Source organism: Cheilinus undulatus, linkage group 18 (assembly GCF_018320785.1).
Source record: "Cheilinus undulatus linkage group 18, ASM1832078v1, whole genome shotgun sequence".
In the NCBI taxonomy this organism is placed as follows: Eukaryota; Metazoa; Chordata; class Actinopteri; order Labriformes; family Labridae; genus Cheilinus; species Cheilinus undulatus.
Genome location: NC_054882.1, coordinates 4,157,270 through 4,177,415, shown reverse-complemented (window position 1 = coordinate 4,177,415; position 20,146 = coordinate 4,157,270). Strand labels below are relative to the sequence as shown.

At 41.9% G+C, this 20,146-nt stretch overlaps 1 protein-coding gene across 3 annotated transcripts in view; it reads right to left on the bottom strand.

Moving 5' to 3' along the window:
- slc8a3 (solute carrier family 8 member 3) overlaps positions 1-20,146 on the bottom strand; it is a 240,700-nt gene that overhangs the window by 176,129 nt on the left and 44,425 nt on the right. For all 3 annotated transcript variants that reach the window (XM_041812574.1, XM_041812577.1, XM_041812575.1), the window contains exon 2: positions 11,655-13,522. In XM_041812574.1, the coding sequence (XP_041668508.1) occupies positions 11,655-13,435 (1,781 nt within the window). In that variant the 5' untranslated portion in view covers positions 13,436-13,522. The remainder of the gene's footprint in view (positions 1-11,654; positions 13,523-20,146) is intronic.

Here is a 20,146-nt window from a genome sequence, read left to right as displayed (position 1 = left end):
GGGCCACAGGCTGGATTGGAAGCCTGGGCCACTCATGTACACCTCCTCTGCCCGCGTACATAGGCGCCTTAAACCACTCTACTACCTGCGCACCTCAGCAAGGTCAAGTTTTAACCATAAACAGTCAACCGTGTTTTCACAGGTAATGAATTATGAGGAAATTAAACAGTGGCAGCGCTGCTGCTGGCAGCTAGCAGACATGAATCATTCAGGACCAAGCAGAAGTTTTCAGAGAGGATCTGATCGCATTCTTACAGCCAATAACGATCAGATTTGTTTTGATAAATCAGCTGCTTCAGTGGTCTGTCAGTCCACTTAGCTTTGTAGTGTACTTGGACCTCCTGCAGGGGGCAGTGTAACCTGATAAAAGAGGCACAAAGGTCATCCTTTTTCAGCCAACAACATGCTTTTACTTTATTTATCCAAACGGGTAGACCAGGGGGGTCAGACTCAATCACAGCAGGGCCGAAATCTGAATTTAGGTCTAACCTGAGGTCTCAACAGGGTCAAGATTTAACCAAAAACTGTCAACCGTGTTTTCACAGGTGATGAATTATGGGGTTTTAAGATTTCTAAAAAAAAAACCAAGTCAAAATGTTACTGTGTGTCCATGTCAAATAAATGCTAAATAAAGAAATAAATAAATAAATGAGTTAAAGGCTAAAAATCTGCGATAAAAAGTCAACTTTATAAGTCCTAAAAATACAAAATTTAAAGTCAAAATAAGGTTTTAAAAGGCAAATATATGAGATAGATAAGATTATGAGTTAGAAGGTCAAAATATGAGATAAAATACAAAATCAAGAGTTCAAAAGGACAAAATGGAAGATAAAATTCAAAACTGTGACTCTAAAAGGTCAAAATATGAGATAAAATTCTAGATCAGGAGTTTAAAAAGTGAAATTGGATTAAAAGTCAAAGTTAGGAGTTTAACAGGTCACAAAATGATTTAAAATGAAAAACTTTGAATGTAAAAGGTCACGATATGAGAAACAAAGTCAAAATTATGAATTTAAAAGGTCAAAATATAAAATAAAAATTTTAAATCCTAAGTTTAACTAAAAATAGGGCTAATCTTGGGATGCAAAATGAAAATATGAAATGAAAACACAAAATAATTTCTTTTCCTCATTCCTGACCTTCTACCTAATTATTTCTACTCTCTAATTTTTCAGATTTTTATGACTTAACAGAGAATTTTCTATCTTCAAGGTTATATTTATATTTTTATACTGGAGGAAATCTGCACACCTTATTCAGGTGAACCACTTCTAATTCAAATATGACATGACTGATATGATCTTGTGGACCGGATAGAACTGCACCATGGGCCGGATTTGACACCAGTGTTTAAGAGTCCCAATTTTGAATGTTATCGTCTATTTTGACTTTTTAAACTCTTGATTTTGTATTTTATCTCATATCTTGACCTTTTAAACTCATGATTTTAATTCTCTATCTCATATATTTGACTTTAAAAACCTTTTAATTGGTATTTTTAGGTATTATAAAGTTGACTTTTTATCTCAGATTTTGAGCCTTTACCTCATTTATTTATTTATTTATTTATTTATTTATTTAGCATTTATTTGACATGGACACACAGTAACATTGATGCAATGATATTTAATTATTTTGACTTTTTTATTAAGAAATCTTAAAACCATTTATCAACACTGTTTAATTCCCTCATAATTCATCACCTGTGAAAACACAGTTGACAGTTTTTGGTTAAATCTTGACCCTGTTGAGACCTCAGGTTAGACCTAAATTCAGATTTCGGCCCTGCTGTGATTGAGTCTGACCCCCCTGGTCTACCCGTTTGGATAAATAAAGTAAAAGCATGTTGTTGGCTAAAAAAAAGGATGATCTTTGTGCCTCTTTTATCAGGTTACACTGCCCCCTGCAGGAGGTCCAAGTACACTACAAAGCTAAGTGGACAGACAGACCACTGAAGCAGCTGATTTATCAAAACAAATCTGATCGCTATTGGCTGTAAAAATGTGATCAGATCCTCCCTGAAAACTTCTGCTTGGTCCTGAATGATTCATGTCTGCTAGCTGCCACTGAGAAACGCTTTCACTTCCTCCCTCCTGCTGAGGATCATCGTGTGGCTCAGAGCCGGTGTGATGTATTCCAGAGCTGTGGATTAGGACGGTCATAAATTTCCTCTCTGGTTGATAAGAACGCATTCAAAATGTGTCAGAAGAGATTGAGAGTCAACGTCTGGTAAGAAAAGAGGGTTAGGGAAAGGACGAGACAGAAGATATGAGGGTTAATTATCATAAAGCTCCTAGAGTCGATATTTAAGTAATGAAAGTTATTTCAACATCTGAAAAATGGAAATAAAAACATTTCCATACAGTCGGACTAAGAACATGAACGCTAAGACAAGAATAAATTCAGCAGTTTTTCATGTCCTGAGCATAAAAACGACCCTGAGGAGAGCTCTGCAGGCAGCAGGAGAAACATGGTTGTAATTATGCCTCCAGTGAATATTCCCCGCATCCATCCTCTTTGTTTTGTGTATGGAAATGTTCTCATGAATCTCCTGTTGGGCTCCTGGATGAAGCCGTCACTTCCACCGCTCCTCTTTGTCTTCTTTTTTAACCGATGCACACGTCGCCTCGTTCATCACTTCTTCGCTGTGATTATGGAAATTTCTGGAGATTTGTCGGGAGTTTTGCAGCGTTTCTAGCAAAGATCCAGAAGTCTCCGATGGGGGGGGCGGGATTTGAAAATTAACAGGCAAGCGTGCTCAAGCAGATGGAGTTTTCATTTTCTTAACTGCTCCACTGAATAATGTCCTGCATGTTTTTTAAACTATTTAACATTTATCAACTCTCTGCTGTGGTTACATTAACAAACACTGGCTCTGTAGGTTTACTGTCAGACGACTTTCCTTTACAGAAAAATATTTGTTTGTGTCTCAGCTGAATATAAAAATGCTATTTTATCCCACATAACACTCAAACACGTGTCAGCAGGGTGGGTTCTGTGACATTTTCTCCACATAAAGAGTATTTTTTCTTCAGAAACACTTATATCTCTTCTGTAAATACCCCAGACTGTTGGCGCAATAACAACTGATTTAAAAGCATCAGAGGTTCAGTTTTTGCTGAAAGGGTCAAAGGTCAAACAAGTGGCGCATGGCCCTGACCTTAGACCTTGGTGTTTTAACCCTGATGATTTATCTACCTGGATGAGCATTTCAGGAAAAGTTGGAGCCTCATTCACCTTCATCAGCCTCTAAAAACACTAAAAGATAAAAGAGAAGATGAAAAAATAAACGATAGAAGCACCAACATAAACCTGAAGGCTTTTATTGTGAAAGTACTTTTAGAAATCTGAGCACAGCAGACTGAAATATTAAACAATGGGTAATCATGATAAAGTCATTTTTCATTCTTTAACAGGAACCATCAGCAAGAGACATTTTAACATTTCAGAAAAAATTATTTGCTTTTGGATTTCATAACAGCAATACATCTCAAAGTTAGAAAAGCACTAAGAGAGCGCAGACCTCCGCCATTAGCCCTATCTCCCAATAGTGAAGAATCCTTTAAAAAATTGTCAGTATGACCCAAACTTTGTGATGGGAGTAAATTCAGTCATCTAATTTGCATATTCTGACATCACCAGGCAGCCTCCACCACCACTGGCTGTGTGTTTCCTCCTACGGCTTCTACCACATCTCTACCTTTGCTGTGATTGTCATTCCCGATCTCCATCACTAGTTGCGATGTTTTGAAACCCCCCCACGATACCCCCACCACGTCCCCATGTGCCCCCCACCACGGCATTCGCCAATTACTCCCTCCCCAGTGGGGCGGAAGCACACTGAGGCAAAGCATTGGCTTCGCTACATGTGAACTGTCATGGCAGAAGCATTGCCTGCTGGTGCCAACAGATGCACTGACAGTCTCACCCATGGTCTCACTGGACGACTGGAAGTCACGGCAGAGGGTGAATATTCCTCTATTCCTCCCAGCATTGTGAGTATTCTCGCTACAATTTGCTGTCTTTCTCTCTGTTACACTCTGACTCATCTCCTCGATCGGGTGTGCATCTTTTAAACTCTATAAACTCCAAAACTTTGAATAGAAACACACCCAAAAATGCTGCTGGGATTGAAGTTACTTATATGCGCCATCTCCTGGTGTAAAGTGGTAACAGCGCAGACCTCCGCCATTAGCCATATCTCCCAATAGTAAAGAATCCTTTCAAAAATTCCTGGATCCAGACGGTGATCCGGATCACTCCCAAAATATAATCAGTTCTTCCTTATGCCATTTCTGACATTTCCTGAAAATTTCATCAAAATCCAGCCATAACTTTTTGAGTTATGTTGCTAACTAACAAACTAAGTAACAAACCCTACTGATCACATAACCTCCTTGGCGGAGGTAAAAATAAGGACAGGTCAACAAAAAGTGTGGAAGAGCAACCTCCAATTTCCACATACAACTGTTTTGCTGCCATCTGTCAGTGAATTGTACAACTTGCTCTACACTGAAGTGCAAACTCTGTTCTGCTTCACTGAAGACACATTGTACGTCTATTTCTGCCACCAATCAGCATCAATCCACACAGAGCAGATCGCCCCAAGCTGACAAAAAATAAATAAATTCATCCAGTCAGTATCAGATCATGTCAAAATGAACAGCAACTCAAACCCAAAAAGGTGAAAAAATCCACTCTTGATATAATATTCCTGTATGAACTCGCAGTTCCCCCATCATCTTTGCCTCTTGTCTCATGTTGATCAGGGCTGCACTGCTGTTGCAAAGCAACAAAGACACGCCTCCAGTGTATGAAGTCACTCGCCTTCAGTTGAATCAAAACCACAGTACTGGAGAGCGCAGTGAAGCTGGTGTCTGTGCAAAATAGAGCTGAGTGGTACTAATGAAGAACAGCTGAAGAAGCACCGTGCAACTGAACTCAGGCAACTCCTGGCTCAGGTCTAAAGCCTGCATCTCTGATGAAGGGGTTGCATTAGTGCCTATGGCGTGGGCAGCTCTAATATCTGGACAGTAGAGAGAGGTTTAAGAGCAACATATGCTCCCATCCAGACAACATCTCTCTCAGGGAAGGCTTTGACTATTTCAGCAAGATGATGCCAAACCACATACCACATACATCACAACAGCATGGCTTCACAGAAGAAGAGTCCTGGTCCTGAACTGGCCTGCCTGCAGTCCAGACTTTTCACCAACATCTTGAAGGAAAAATCCAGCAAAGAAGAACCAGGACTATTGAGCAGGTTTAACCCTACATCAGACAAGAATGGGACAACATTCCTCTCCCAGGCATTCACAGACTGTTGTTAAAAGAAGAGAGGATGCTACACAATGATAAACATGGCCCTGTCCCAACTTTTTTGATATGTGCTGCTGCCCTCAAATTCAAATGAGCTTAAATTTATCCATGAAACTGTAAAATGTCTCCGTTTCAACATCTGATATGTTGTTTCTGTTCTATTGTGAATAAAACAGTTTAGGAGATCTGAGAATCAATGCATTCTGTTTATATTTACACAGTGTCCCAACTTTTTTGGAACTGGGATTGTATAATCAGAGCTGAGGCGTATAAGCTGACACATCTGTGTTACCTCTTTAACATGGCCTCTCCTCCCTAAACGCTCTGATGATTATTTGACCTTAAAATCAGATTTTTCTCTGAGCGATCATCAATCCCAGCGTGTCAGAGGAAGCCGGGCCGCTGTGAGAACATCAACACAATGAGCGGATCGATTCTCTCACAATGCTAACAACATCACAGCAGCCTCATGATGATCGCCTCCTCCACGTCTCTCCCCTCCGCTCTCCCACCCCCCTGCAGCCTTCGGGCCCGGCCCATAATGCATCTCTTACATAAATCAAGCAGAACCCTGAGAGCTCAGCGGGCCCCAAGAGCACGCTGATCACCTCGACGCTCATTCCCCTCGCCACCGGTCTCCTGGGCCGCCTCAGCCCTGAGGAACCAGCACCCTGCGGCTCGGAGGCCGACAGGCTGAGAGGGTCCTGATGGGTGGGTGGGGGGTGGGGGTGTAACGGACGCCTGTCACTTTGATTCAGAGCTGCAGACCCGAGTGTGAGACACGAGCCGATGCAAGCTGTGAAATAAACAAATCGATATTTCTCGGGAGTGTCGGTCTGCACACATGCCAGCGTGATGGAGCAAAGGCTAACGTGCGGGGGACAGATGGCTGCAGGATGGTACCCCTTTATTCAGGACAGGGGACAGACGGCTGCAGGGCGGTACCCCTTATTCAGGACAGGGGACAGAGTTAGAACCTGGAGAGCAGGTAGGAGAAGCCACAGACCGGATTTGAACCCAGGCTGCCTGCCCCAGGACAAAAACTTCTTTATAGTGCAAGCACAAGGCCAGCACAGGGCTCCATGCTAACTATTTTTACTAGGAGCACAGTGGCCCCTAACTTAAAATTTTAGGGGCGCAAGCAGAAAATTCAGGGGCGCACACTGTAAATCGACTCGCAAAGTAAACAATTACATTTAATGCAACTGGGAGTGGATTTACACTTCCATTACACAGGTCACGGCACATTTTATTAGGGCCCTATGAAATCCGTTTTATTTGTTGCCAAATTCCATTTCATTTTTTTGGAATTCCGTTTTTTAATCCCTCCACTAGTTTTACCAGAAAAAAAGAGTTTCCTGTTTATGTAAATGAATCAATTGTTCATTAATTAAACAGAAATAACTTTAAATTAAATTGTAAATTCTGTTTTTAATGGCCAATTCCACGATTCCGTTAACGCAGAAATCATAGGGCCCTATTTTACGTTTCAGACTGGCATTGTATTGGCTCAAAGTGTCGTGTTTTAATTGTGTAGTGCCAGTGTTAGTGGCAAATTTCATGTTCCCCGAATGTTGTGGGTATCGACAGCAGAATTTGCAGTTCATTGAATTCGTCTCCCTGAAATACCTCAGCCAGTTGAACTCGTGCAGCCAATCCCAAAAACAGAATTTCCTGCCCTTGTTTCCTCGCAAAACAAGTCGGACTCATTATCAGGATTTGTCTCCTCTAACACACAAGTTTTAGTGGGGAGAAGTAAGCACCGATAGTCCTCTTCGCCACTGTTCATTGTTTACAAGAGTTTTGTGAAACCTGTAGATTCACGCGATAATTCCAAGACTCGCCTCGCCCCACCCCCACCCGCTGTCACACACATTGGCCCACCGCCTTCTTCTTTGGTGTTCGTCTCCTTTCTTCTTCTTTTGGAGGTAATGACGGCTGGCAAACCAGCTCATTTGTGCATTTAGGGGCAATCTGGAGCCCTGCAGCACTCTGTGCATTTATTCTAAACCAGTGATACTCAACGTGTGGCTCTTTTGTGATTATTTTTGGCTCTTTTATGTGTTAATTTCAAATATTATTCCTGAACAAAACCTTTAAAAGGAAAACATTTTTTGCCCTTTTCTCAGCAATTTAAGAAACATTTTGCCATTAATTGCCCTTTTTTCCTATTTTTTCTCATTTTTGTAACATCTTTTTTTTCACTTTTTCCCATGTTTGCCCTTTTTACCATTTTTTGCCTTTTTTTTACCCATTTAAGCAACATCTTGCTATTAATTACCCATTTTTTCCTATTTTTTGCCCATTTTTGCCACTACTTTTTTCCATTTTTGCCCCTTTTCACAATTTTTTGCCATTTTCATCCACTTAAGCTGCCGTTTGCCATTACATATCACATGTTTTTTATTTTTTTGCCGATTTTTGCCACTCTTGACTGCTTTTTGCCCATTTTTGCCACTTTTCACTCATATTTTTTGCCTCTTTTTTGCAACTTCTGGACCATTTTTTGCCACCTTTTACCCATTTTTTGTCACTTCTCACCCATTTTTGCTATTTTCTGACCATTTTTCCATTTTTTCTCCCTATTTTACCCATTTTTTTTTTTTAACCCATCCCAACCCATTTCATTTTCTTGCATGAGTATTATTTGTAAGATCTGGAGAAATGATCTCACTATCCTGAGATAAAGAGATAAATAAGAGCAGATCTTGAGGACGCAACTCCTCATCAAAGGAGTAAAATAAATGTGTAAATGCTTGTCCTCTTCAGATTTCCATATTTAGAGACAAATTAAGCATCCACAAAAATCTGACAAATTAAAAGAAAATGCATCTAAGTGTTTTAGTGAAAACAGCGGAGGCTGGTTCATCCCGCTTCTGACTGACGTCTGCTCCTCTCGTCTCCACTGCGCCGTTTCATGTGACAATCAGTGAAGTGCAGATCTAAACAGTTTGTTGGTAATGAGTCAGAATCAGAGGAAGAGGCAGCAGAAGCTGACTGCTGAAAATTATTCATTTCGACTGTTCGCTCGGCGGTGACTCACTGAATGTTTCTGCTATCCATATCATAGTTAGCAGTCGGTCCACACATGCGGTATACTCAAAGCTATGAATGCAATGCTAAACGATAGCTCCGTAATGTTAGCCTTGGCTAAATTAACCAGCCCACATCATCAATGACCTGCACTGAACTTCTACAGACAGGGATAGAGGAGCCATCGACACTTACAGTAACTCCTGCAGCCGTCAGAGGTAACCTGTCAGAGTTTTCACCTGGCTCACAGGTGAGGATAATGCACAGGATTAACGGAAGAATCAGAAATACTTCTTTATTCCCAGGGAAGTCTGGTTGTTACAGCTGGATTTAACTAGTAACACTGCTAGTTCTGTTCAGGTCACCAGATCTGCCAGAAAACCACAGTAAGGCCCATGCTTCTTGGCTTCTGATTGGCTGACCCCTTTTTCTTAACCACCCACCCAGTCAACAAAGGAATTAACAAATACTGGCCAGCTAGAGGTAGAGTACGGCAGATCTAACCTTCAATCCTAAAAATAATGCAACAAAGTTCCAAAAGGTGATCATCACAGTGGATTTAGCAGTGGACACAGGACCGCCTATAAAGGGGGAGCTTTCTGGGGCCCATGGGGATCAGGGGCCAATGAGGGTCAGGAAGATCATGATCCACTGTAAAGTTAATCTGTGATACTCAGTTTAACAACAACTCTTATCAAAGGAACAAAAACATGAATTTTATTTAATTACACTGTAGTACAGCATGGCCTTTCATAATGTAAACCCTTTCAACATCCACAGAAAGTAGAGGGAACTGAAATAACTCTAAGGGAATTCTAAAGGAATTAATATCGGAATGATAATTTAGAAAAGAGACAAAAATTCCTGAAAATTGGCAAATGAGGAGTAAGAGTGGAAAAAAATGGTGGTAACAATGGTGAAAAGTGGTTAAATGGTGGCAAAAATTCAATTAGAGCAGCAAAAAAGGGGGTAAAAGATCGAAAAGTGGAGAAAAGTTGCAAAAACGGGTCAAATGGCAACAATCGGTATGTAAAAAGTGTGCAAACTTTATTAAAAAAGGCGAAAACATGGCAGAAAGGGTGTCTCAAACATTGAAAATCAGTTAAAAGTTGCAACAATGGGTTTTAATAAGCAAAAGTATGCAACAAAGTGGAAAAAATTGATAAATAGTGGAAAAATTGCATCTAAAAAAGGAAAAAGCCGTTATAAATGAGCTGAAAATAGATAAGATGGGCAAATCTAGAGTAAGAGTGGCAAAAATGGGTTGGAAAAAAAGACCGAAAAGCAGAGAAAAAGAGGAGAAAAATGGAACATGTGGCAATAATTGGTTACAGAGGCAAAAATATGTAAAAAGTGTCCAAACTTGATTAAAAGAGGTGAAAACGTGGCAAAATGGGTGTCTCAGAAAGTGAAAAGCAGTTAAACATTGCAAAAATTGGTTATTAGAGGCTAAAAATGGGTCAAAATGGGAAACAATGGGTTTCAGAGGAAAACATATGCAAAAAAAAGGCAATAATAGATTATAAAATTTGCAAAAGTGGCAAAATGGGCATCAACACTACGGGAAAGCGGTTATAAACTAGCTAAAATTGGCTAAAATTGGCAAATCTGGAGTAAGATTGGCAAAAATTGTATTAAAAAAGTGTTGGAAAGTTGTTACAATGTGGCAAAAATGGGTTAAGTGTGTCAAAAATGCACTAAGAAAGGCAAAAAGGGACAAAAATGGTTGGAAAAAAAGTTGCAAAAATGGGTCAAGTGGCAAAACCAGTAACAGAGGTAAAAATGTGCAAAAATTGATTAAAAGGGATGCGTAAGTGTCAAAATGGGCGGTTAAAGCCGTTAAAAAGTAGCAAATCTAAGTTAAAATCGAAAAGAGTGGAAACAAATGTTTCAAAAAAGGGTGGAAATAGTGATGTAAAGGGGTCTTAAAGTGGCATGAGTAACTCATTTGAACATTAGAACCCAGTCATAGCTTAACACTCAGTTCCAAATAGAGTAACTGTTAGCCAGGATGCTAGCATGAATGCTACTGATCCAACACACATGCATTGATATCAATAAATCACAACAGGGGTGGGCCCATTCTCTGGGGTTTCCATGTGCCCAGCCAATATGGGGCCGGCCTGAGCAGACATACTCTACGGCTAACACACCCTTACTAATGTACCAACTGATGATTTATTCAAGGGTTTTATGCCAAAATTATTGACTAGCTTAAGTGATATATGTAGACCCAGACTTCATTAACAGTGAATCATAAAATCTCAAGTGGCACAAAATAAGCCTGTAGAAAAGTGTGTTTTTGCTAATTTGAGTCGATGGATCCAGCTCAGTAAAAGGAGCTGGAATCCCCACCTTCACTGGATGTTTATCTGTGATACAGTTCAGCGTGCTGCTCTCATTACAACACTGCCAAACGTGCCCACTCAGCTGTAAGCCTAGGTGTTGTGTAGTGCAGATGGTGCAGCTGACAAGGCTGCATAACATACGCAATTTACATAAAACATCACCATTACTCATCAGTGCTTACTACCAAACTGCATTCTCTCACAGCACGGCTTCCCCCACAAAGAATCAAACCTCCAGTCGTGTCAGTCACCATGACAAACTCTGCCTACTCACATAAAACACTGCTGTATACTTATTATTACCCAGCACCAAGCCTGGCCTTCGACATTTGCAGTCATAATTCTGTCTTTGTCATCTTGTTTTTTCTCCTTCACTTAAAAAAGACGGAATAAAAATCCAGAGTTCAACAAAACAAAAGCAGCAGGGATTAGAGAAGTAAAGATGGGGTTACTTAAGGACTTCCTGGGTCCATAGTTGTGTGACGAATCCCAAAGTGGAATCTTTTTTGCATGCAATGCACACAGGATTGCACCCTGATGAGAGCAAAATCTCTTGACAGGAAAACAAAGGGATGTGGAGTGCACGCTTGACAAAAGGGTATGCTGTTTGACCATGCATTTAGAGAAAAATAGGCCTGTGAAATTCAGAGTAATGAATGCAAACAATTCATGAATAGATTACCAAGGTATTCCCTGAATCAAACAAAGTCCATAAGGTAAACACAACTACTTTGAATCAAAAGCAATCCTCAAATGAGACGGTGCAGAACAGCTAGCATCAATCATATTCATTAATGTTGTTTATTGTCACCATCAAACAACCCTAAACAGATTTCAACAAGCACAAATCAACAGGAAGCACCTGAGAAAAAAGCACCTTCATTGAAGATAAATAAGGCAATGAATCCATGAGGAAAAGCAACCAATCACAGAAGAAAAGAGCAGCTGTCTTACCAGGTCTCGTCGTTTTTGAACTCCAGCTCTCCGTAGTTGTCCTCAAAGTCCTCCCCTCCTCCTTTGGCGAGTCCCTCCATGGTGTGAAAAGGCACAATGACCGTCCCCCTCGCTCCAGAAGTCCTCAGCACTTTCACTTCCATAATGCCGATGCTCTCGCTGACGTGAACCGAGCCACTCTCAAAGGTGAAGATCCCAGAATGATCGTCGTCCAGAATGGTCACCGTGGCCACGGTGGGGAAGCCCAGCATGGCCTTCGGGTAGGGGAGACTGTTGGCGGACAGAACCTCGTCCTCAGTCTCCAGGACGCGTAGATTGTTGAGCCGTACAAAGAAGTGCTCGTCCTCTTCAAAGATGTCGTCGTCTATAATGCCGATGCTTATTTCCTTGAACATCTCCCCTGGTTTGAAGACCACCGTACCCTCCGTGAACTCGTAGTCAGCTCCAGCGTTAGCCGACCCATCCTCCGTCTTATAATCCACGTAGATCGTCTTGTTGATGTCGCCGCCTTTTCTGGTGATGGTCAGAATAGCGGCGCCACAGTTCTCGAGGCACTGGTAAACAGCAGGCTCAAACGTGATTCGAGACACGTACTCCTCCGGCTCCTCCACGTGCACTTCCTGCACGCTGGCGCTCTTTTTCGCCTGCTCTGCTACGTGCTTTTTCAGAATATTTCCAGCGCCTGTCATCATGCGTGTAGCTTGGATGCGGTAGAAGGCACGGCTCTTCTGCTGGTGCGAAAGAGCGTAGTAGTTTGCCATCTCGACCAGCTGGTCCAACTCTTTCTCCGGGTGCTTCTGCTTAAGGTCCTTCAGGATGCGGATCATGTCACGCCGAGACTCGTCCACTTCTTTACTCTCAATCAGACCGATAAGATTGCTTGTGGCACCTCCATCCATGAAGTGAGAGTTGACCATCTTGCCATCCATCTCGATCCCCTTGGAGCGCTCAGTCTCGGTCTCGATGATGACGCCTCTGTGCTTGTCAGTGCGGTATTTCTTGTGCATGAACTTGTAGAAGAGCAGTCGTCTGTCTGCTATCCAGGCCAGGATTACACATATGGGGAAGAAGGCCAGCGTTAGCAGACCTTCCCAAACCTGGACTTCGTTTGGAGAAAACACGGCCAAGATCATGTAGAGCCAGATGTAGGCGAAGATGCTCCAGCCTGCAGTGACGAAGAAGACCCGGAGGTGTTTGACCTTGCGTACCTCTCCTTGGGGAATCACCGACACACACAGGCCAATGATGACAAACATGTTGAAGGCTGCACTGCCAACAATAGTCGAAGGCCCGAGTTCACCAGATTTGAAACCATGTCCACAAACCTCGATTACAGAGAGCATAATCTCAGGGGCAGACGAGCCCAAGGCCATGAGTGTGAGGTTCGACACGGTTTCATTCCAAACCCGGATTGTGGTCGTGGTTGTTTCCCCGTTGGGCCTTTTGATGATAATTTCCTTCTCCTGTGAAGTGATGACCTCGATCGCCGCCATGAAGCGGTCAGCAATGATGGAAACTCCCAGAAACATGTAGATCATGGCCACGAAGTACACGATGACCCGTGCGATCTTGTCCCCCATGGAGGGGTCCTCGGGGTACCAGATGGGCAGGATAATCCCCGGTTGGCACTTTGAGTTCCCTTCACAGGTGGCATTGCTGGGTGTGATCAGAGGGCTCGGGGTGGTCCGGGCCTCTGTACAAAGGAAGGCTACAGTCACAGAGACCAGCCCCAACCAGAGGCAGGCTGACGACCCTGGCTTTACAGGCCTTGAACCCTCCATGCACCCTCCTTCGTCTCAAGGGTCCTTACCACACTGATAGTCCCTCTGGGATCCAGCACTGGGCTGTGCTGTTTCTCCACCCACCACCTAAACACAACAAGAGGAAACAACACAGTTAGCATGGGTGTTATTGAGAAATCTTTCCTAAAAGACAAACAGAGTCTACTCTCATGGGATAGAAATAATATTCAGACAAGAACAACAATACTAAGGCCTGATGCACTAGGAATGGATGCCAGTCAGTAATAGCTTTAAAATGTGTGCCATTTGCTGTCATTTGCCTTAACTATACCACTTAAATAATGCAAATGTAGTTTATAACGTCATCTAATGAGTCTCTTAAGGGACTGGCACTTTCTGTAACACATGCAACATCTGCCGTCTCTGCTGAGGCCCCTGCAGACTTGCATGTTAGACCCCATGTCCCCATGGTAAGTTGATTTGTGAAAAAGCCCTAAAGTACCATACTGTATCAGGTGCATGCATAATTTTGATTTGCTCAGGGATGCATGATATTGGATTTTCTGAAAATATCTAACATGCAGGTATTTAGAGATTAATTTTAACCAATACTGATACCAAAACTGATGTAAATCAACAATTTAGACTTAAAACTTGTGCACTCAAAACAAACGTTAAAACTAAGAATTATTAAAAAAACGACTTTCCTTTGAGCCCACACTCAAGTTTAAGGATGCATCCCTAAATCTGCATGATTTTTAATCTGTAGCATGCTGTAACCATGACTAAACAGCTTGATTTTGCCTGGTTCATGTCCCAAACTAAAGCATTCAGGACTAATGTTACTCAGGTACAACAGCACCCAAAAAGTCATCCTGCTCTGTAAAGTTTGCTCTTATTTTTGTCTGAATGTGGGGAGAAGCTATCTGCACCTTTACACTGAGCAGAGCTGAGCGCTCATGCTGACAGAGCTCCATCCTGTCCACTTAAAGATGACAAGCTAAGAGAAGAAAGGGAGACTCTTTGACGCTTATCAAGAGCCCAGCCTTTAAAAATAGAGTATTTTTCAGCATTTGAAGCTAAAAAGAGCTAGAAAAAACAATACCCCCAATGGCATGACAGCTATACAAATGCGGATGAATTGTGGTTTCACTAATAGCAATGGACTGATCAACCTGACATGCCAGATAGACTGTTTTCAAGGGGCAACCTCCGGTCCTGAAGAATGAATCCAATGCGGAAAAGCAAAAATTACAATATGGTGAGTGTCCACTCGAGGCTGGCTGCAGGAACACCAGAAGTCACGTACACAACACATGTTAGAAAGCCATTTTTACACTAGAAATAATCTGGTTCAAAAAAGGAAACGTGTCTCATTAGCTAATGTCTTCATGTACTTTTTGTACCACAATCGTTTTGTTGATATTTAGGAAAAACCTCACTGTGCACTGATTGGAGCGTCTCATTTGATTTGGTTCATCTAAAGTTCAGTTGAGACCGCAATTTCAATATGGAGGCCGCCACAGATTGACTTCAAACGCTGTTCTGAGTCTGTCTATTGTAATCAAACAGCTGACGTCACACAGGGTTTGTCCACTTTTTTTTTCCCAGTCTATGATTGTTTTAAATGTTCTTTGCATGAGATACTCGAATGAACGTCATCACAGCCCAATCAAAGCAACATATATGATGTTAGCACGCACCACCCTGTGGATAAAACTAACATAACACGAGTTTGACAGGCAGCAGTTATCAGTAGAACCAGCTGGTAAATTAAACAACATTCTCCAACAAACGAAGCTTTCAGTATGGTTCTTTATAGCTGCATCCATGTAAATCTATTAACCCTTTAAGCGCCAAAGTCGCAAAATTGCGACAAGCAACACTGCTGAATTAAACAGGCTCTAGCTGCAAATATGGTGCCTAATGTTGTTGCTACTTTTCACCAGGAGATGGAGACCATGAGTAACTTCAATCCCAGCAGCATTTGTGGGTGTGTTTCTATTCAAAGTTTTAAAGAGAGAGAGTTTTGAAAGACCCACCACCAGTCGATGAGACGAGGTGGTTGTAGTTGGAGCGTAACAGAGAAAAAGAGAGAGAGAATTGTAGCAAGAATACTCACAATGCCAGGAGGAATAGAGGAATATTCACCCTCTGACATGACGTTCAGTCGTCAGGTGAAACCATGGGTGAGACTGACAGTGCGTCTGTGAGCACCAACAGCGCGTCCATGCACCATGATGGTCCACAAGCAGCAAATACTGAGGCTGACTCTTTGCATCACCGTGGCTGGGGGGGGAGGGGACGTGGTGGGGGTATTGTGGCGGTCAAAACACCAGGAATAGTAACGGAGGTAGGAATGAAAAACACTGCGGAGGTAGGGGCAGCCATGTTGGAAGCCGTGGCGGTGGAGGCCGCCTGGTGATGTCAGAATATCCAAATTAGATGAGTGAATTTACTCCCATCACAAACTTTGGGTCATACTGAAGATTTTTTTTATTTACAGTATGCCTTTATCCCTAACCACTTTCAAGCTACAGCCTTTGGAAATCTTGATATCACAATTGAATATTTTCTTGAAAAAACTCTGACGCCCAAAGAGTTAAATTCTCCTCAAATGATTCTGATTAGTCCAGTTATTCTCTGACCAGGAACAAGCCAATCAGCTTGAAGATGGATCAAACTGATGATGGGCGCGGAATCTGGACTCCATCGCAATTTCAAGATTACAGACGGATTCAAACCCTGGTTATAAGAATATTAGAACCATACCAATATGACCATTAGAATCTAATACTAATAATACTAATTATAGCAATGTCAAAGCAATAGCTATAGCAATTTTTGCATGTCAGTTAACATTTTTAAACACACCTTAAATGGCATTGTTCACCCGATCACCCAAAGTTTGTGCATCATGTCTCTTAGATGTACTGTGGCACTGTTACCATCATCACTACCTTTTTCACCCCACCTCTTTGTGGCTGTTAACACCAGTGTTTGTGATCAGAATTTCTTTGCAATAAGGCCTTTTTACATTTGCACACAAACAGCAACGTAGCACAGAGACGCTCGTTGCTCTGCAGCTCAGTTAGAGGAGCGTTTAACCTTTTACATGTGCTTTCTGAATCAGACAGTATCTTTTAGTCTCATCTGATGGTCCCCTGTGATAGAAAATCCTTTATTTCAGGGGTCCACACTTCCATATTATACCTCTTGAGCATCACTACTTTTTGGATAAAGTATGAGACCTTTGAATAATGTGTACAAGGTCAGTAAAAACAAGATTCCCCATCCTTTCAGATTTCCAGGTCTGTAACCCCCTGTGTGGACAATCAAGGTAACATTAGCTTAACTTAATCACAGCCTGTGGGCTCATTTCCAATCATAATGTGTATTTTCACCTCAGATGTGGCTACGTGCGGCCAATAATGTGGACCAGAGCATGATTGTACGAAACCTCTGGGGTAATACCCAGCTCTGAACCAAACAGCTCGCTCAGCAGGCGTGCAATGTTGCCAAACTAAGCACTGTCCAAAATGTCGCATTGGCAAAAAAAAAAAAAAAAAAAAAAAAAAGGCAGCAGAGGGGAGCAGGAGACCATCAAGAGGTGAAGTGAAACAAAGAGTACAGATGTCCCATCCTCATTCATTACATACTGAGCTCTAAATACACTCCCAGCGCTTCTGCAAGAGAGAGCAGCATCACAATAAGACCGCAGACTCTGTCCGAATTCATAAAAGCTCAGGATAAGCATCTTAACGCTCGTCTTCAGCTTTAATCAAACAGGACTGGACGATTGTGTTGAAGCTAACAGCTGCAGTCAGAGGTAATGAAAGCATGAGGAACGGTCCAGACTGAGGACGTGAGCACTTTTAACTCTTAAACACTCTGAATATCAGGAGGCCACAGGATAAATAGATGTGAAGGTAAAGCTTTAATACATGTAAGGATATCAAAGTATGAAACATTAGTTGGTTAATGGACGACTATTACAATTTCTTTTTTGTTTTTTTTTACTATTCCTACTATTTCCCTCCCTCTTACTATTCCTGTTAAAGACAGAGGCCCCCCAGTGCTAAATAAGAAATATTCAATGTCCTATTGCATTCAACAGAATACCCACAACAGCCAATGAGAGCAAGCATACTTGGTAACATCACCAGCCATGTGTTTAATACTTTTAAGGCAAATTCAGACCAAACCCCTCTGGATCATCGCTGGAGACTAGCAGCTACTTTAACAAAGCTGCTGCAGCTCATACCAAGCCAGCAGATGATGTTGCCTGCAATTAAAATTGTACAATCATGACCAGGATGCTGCATCCTTTTTTAAAACTTCTCTGTGCCACTTGTAAGCTTTGAGCTTTTTATCCTCTTTTGCTATTTAAAGCCCATGTTTTGTTGCATTTTTGGTTCAAATAAACATTCCCCCCCTCCCTCTTGATTCAAGACAAACACCTTGGATTTCACAGAAAACTGATATTAATCCTCCACTTTTCCAGCTGAGAAATTTGCAAATGTAAAAGTTATCATGTTTGCAAATGCAAATGTTTGAGGGAAGTGTATCACATTTGTGGGATTATTACTTTCAAAGCCGCAAATTTGTGTTACGCTTGAGGGAAGTTAATACGTTTACAGCTGTTACACGACCTGAAAAGCATCAGAAGTGATTAAAATGAAACCTAGCGTTATGCAGAGCATGGTACTCATAATCACAGCTGTGATCAGCTGACGGCTGGCTGATCCCCATAATCGCCTCCCAGCTCCCACAGCCAATCACAGCTCTTTCATATGACGTACTTTCTACTAATCCCTGCTTGCATTAATGCTGATGCAACACGCTGCTGCTGGCAAAGCTTCCCTTCCTCCTCTACCCCAGCCACCTCCTTTATAGCATAAAGCTCACCTCCTCCACCCCAGCCACCTCCTTTATAGCATAAACCTTAACCTCCTGCTCCCCAGCCACCTCCATTACAGTATAAAGCTTCCATGAACTCCCTGGAAAGTCAAACCACGCTGCTTGAGTAACCCAGGGAGCATCTTTTGAGCAGAGCCTTCTCTGCTGAGCAAAGCTATATATCCATTTCCAATAAAATGGTAAAATGTATGAAGAGTGTTCCTGCCTGAACTGACCTTTATTCAACAAACATTTTTGAAGTTGTTTTTTTCTCTTTGCCTTTTGACTGGAAGTAATCCCAGAATGCTTCGTGAGAGGCTTACAAATCTACAAGTCAGTACCACGTATGTACATCTCTCCTTGTTCTCTTTTTATCGTGTGATTAGCGGTAGAATTTGACATCCCCTGATGCTTCATCAGTATCAGACATTTCTGGTGCTGGTATCTGTATCCTAACAGCTGTAGATGTTTGAGCTTCTGCATCTTTGGGCCCCTGGGACACACATCCAGTTAAGTCTGATTAAAATAATCTCTTCAGAGAGATACAGAGTGTAAATTAATCACACTGTCCTGAATCCACCAGAGGATCACTTTTTTCTTTTGTGGAGCTAAATTTAGTTTTCCTCTTTCTACATTTTGCACCTAAAAGCGGTTTCTTGTGTTCTGATTCCTGGTTTAAAGCTTGATTACCTCTGGGCCCGCCTGCACTAAAATGTGTACAGTGCTCACTCGGGGCACTTTAAAGCACTTTGGGTAAAAGCATCCATTAAAAGGCATATGTTGTGCTGTGTAATGCACGTTTCTTATTTTATTTTGCATTGCTCTGCATTTAAGGACTTTTAAAATAACTCCAAGGAGAGGGTATTTTTAGAAACATCATTGTCTATCTAGAGGCAGCGGCCAGTTTGGAAAGCTGACAGAACATCACAGTTTTGTTTCTGAAACAACACTCAGCACGTCTGCAGGAGAACGCCTCCTATCAGAGTCATGTGTGCAAACCCATGCAATTAATCTATTCTGGGAGAAATGATTCCTAATACTCCCAATTTAATGCTTCATAGGTAGGAATAATTGCATCACTGACAGCATTATTACGATGTCTTTTCAGGGATCATAACTTCAATAACACGCAGAAGAGAAGTCCTCTCTGCTGGAGGTGAAAACACCTGAAAATTAAATCCTTCAGAGGCTTTAGTGGAGAGCACGATGTGGGGGGAAAGGAGCGAGGAAGGCAGCAGAAGAGAGAGAGAGAGAGACGAGGAGCTAAAATATAACTGAATCAGCAGAGAGTTTAACATGGACAGGAGCCAGCTAAGAGATCCCTGAGAGCCCAGAGCGCCGAGCACAAACAAACAAACACGGAGATAATTGAGAGAAAACTTCAAACTTCATGAAAAAATAGATGAGAAAACAATGGAGAAAAAGCCAGTCATTAACAGCTGTAAAGAGGATGTGAAAGGCTCAACTATGGCAGTTACATTAAACAAACTATAACAACACAGGTTCAAAAAAGCTGGGACGCTGCGTAAGGTGTAAATTCAAAACAAAATCAGTGATTTGCAAATCATTTTCAACCTCGATTAGGCGGAGCATTATTTTCACACATTCTGAACAGGATGCCTGCAACTTGATCCAAAAAAGTTGGGACTGGACAGTGGCATGCACAGGCTTTTTCAAGGGCAGGGGCAAAAAGAAAAAAAGGGCACATACAGCGCGTTCTCGCCACTGAAGAGGGCACTAAGTTTGGCGTGTTTTTGAGGGCACTTTAGACATGTTTATATGTTCTACAAATGGCACATTATATAGCCTTAAAACAGACTAACTAGACAGACTACTCAAGTTAGTTTGTAG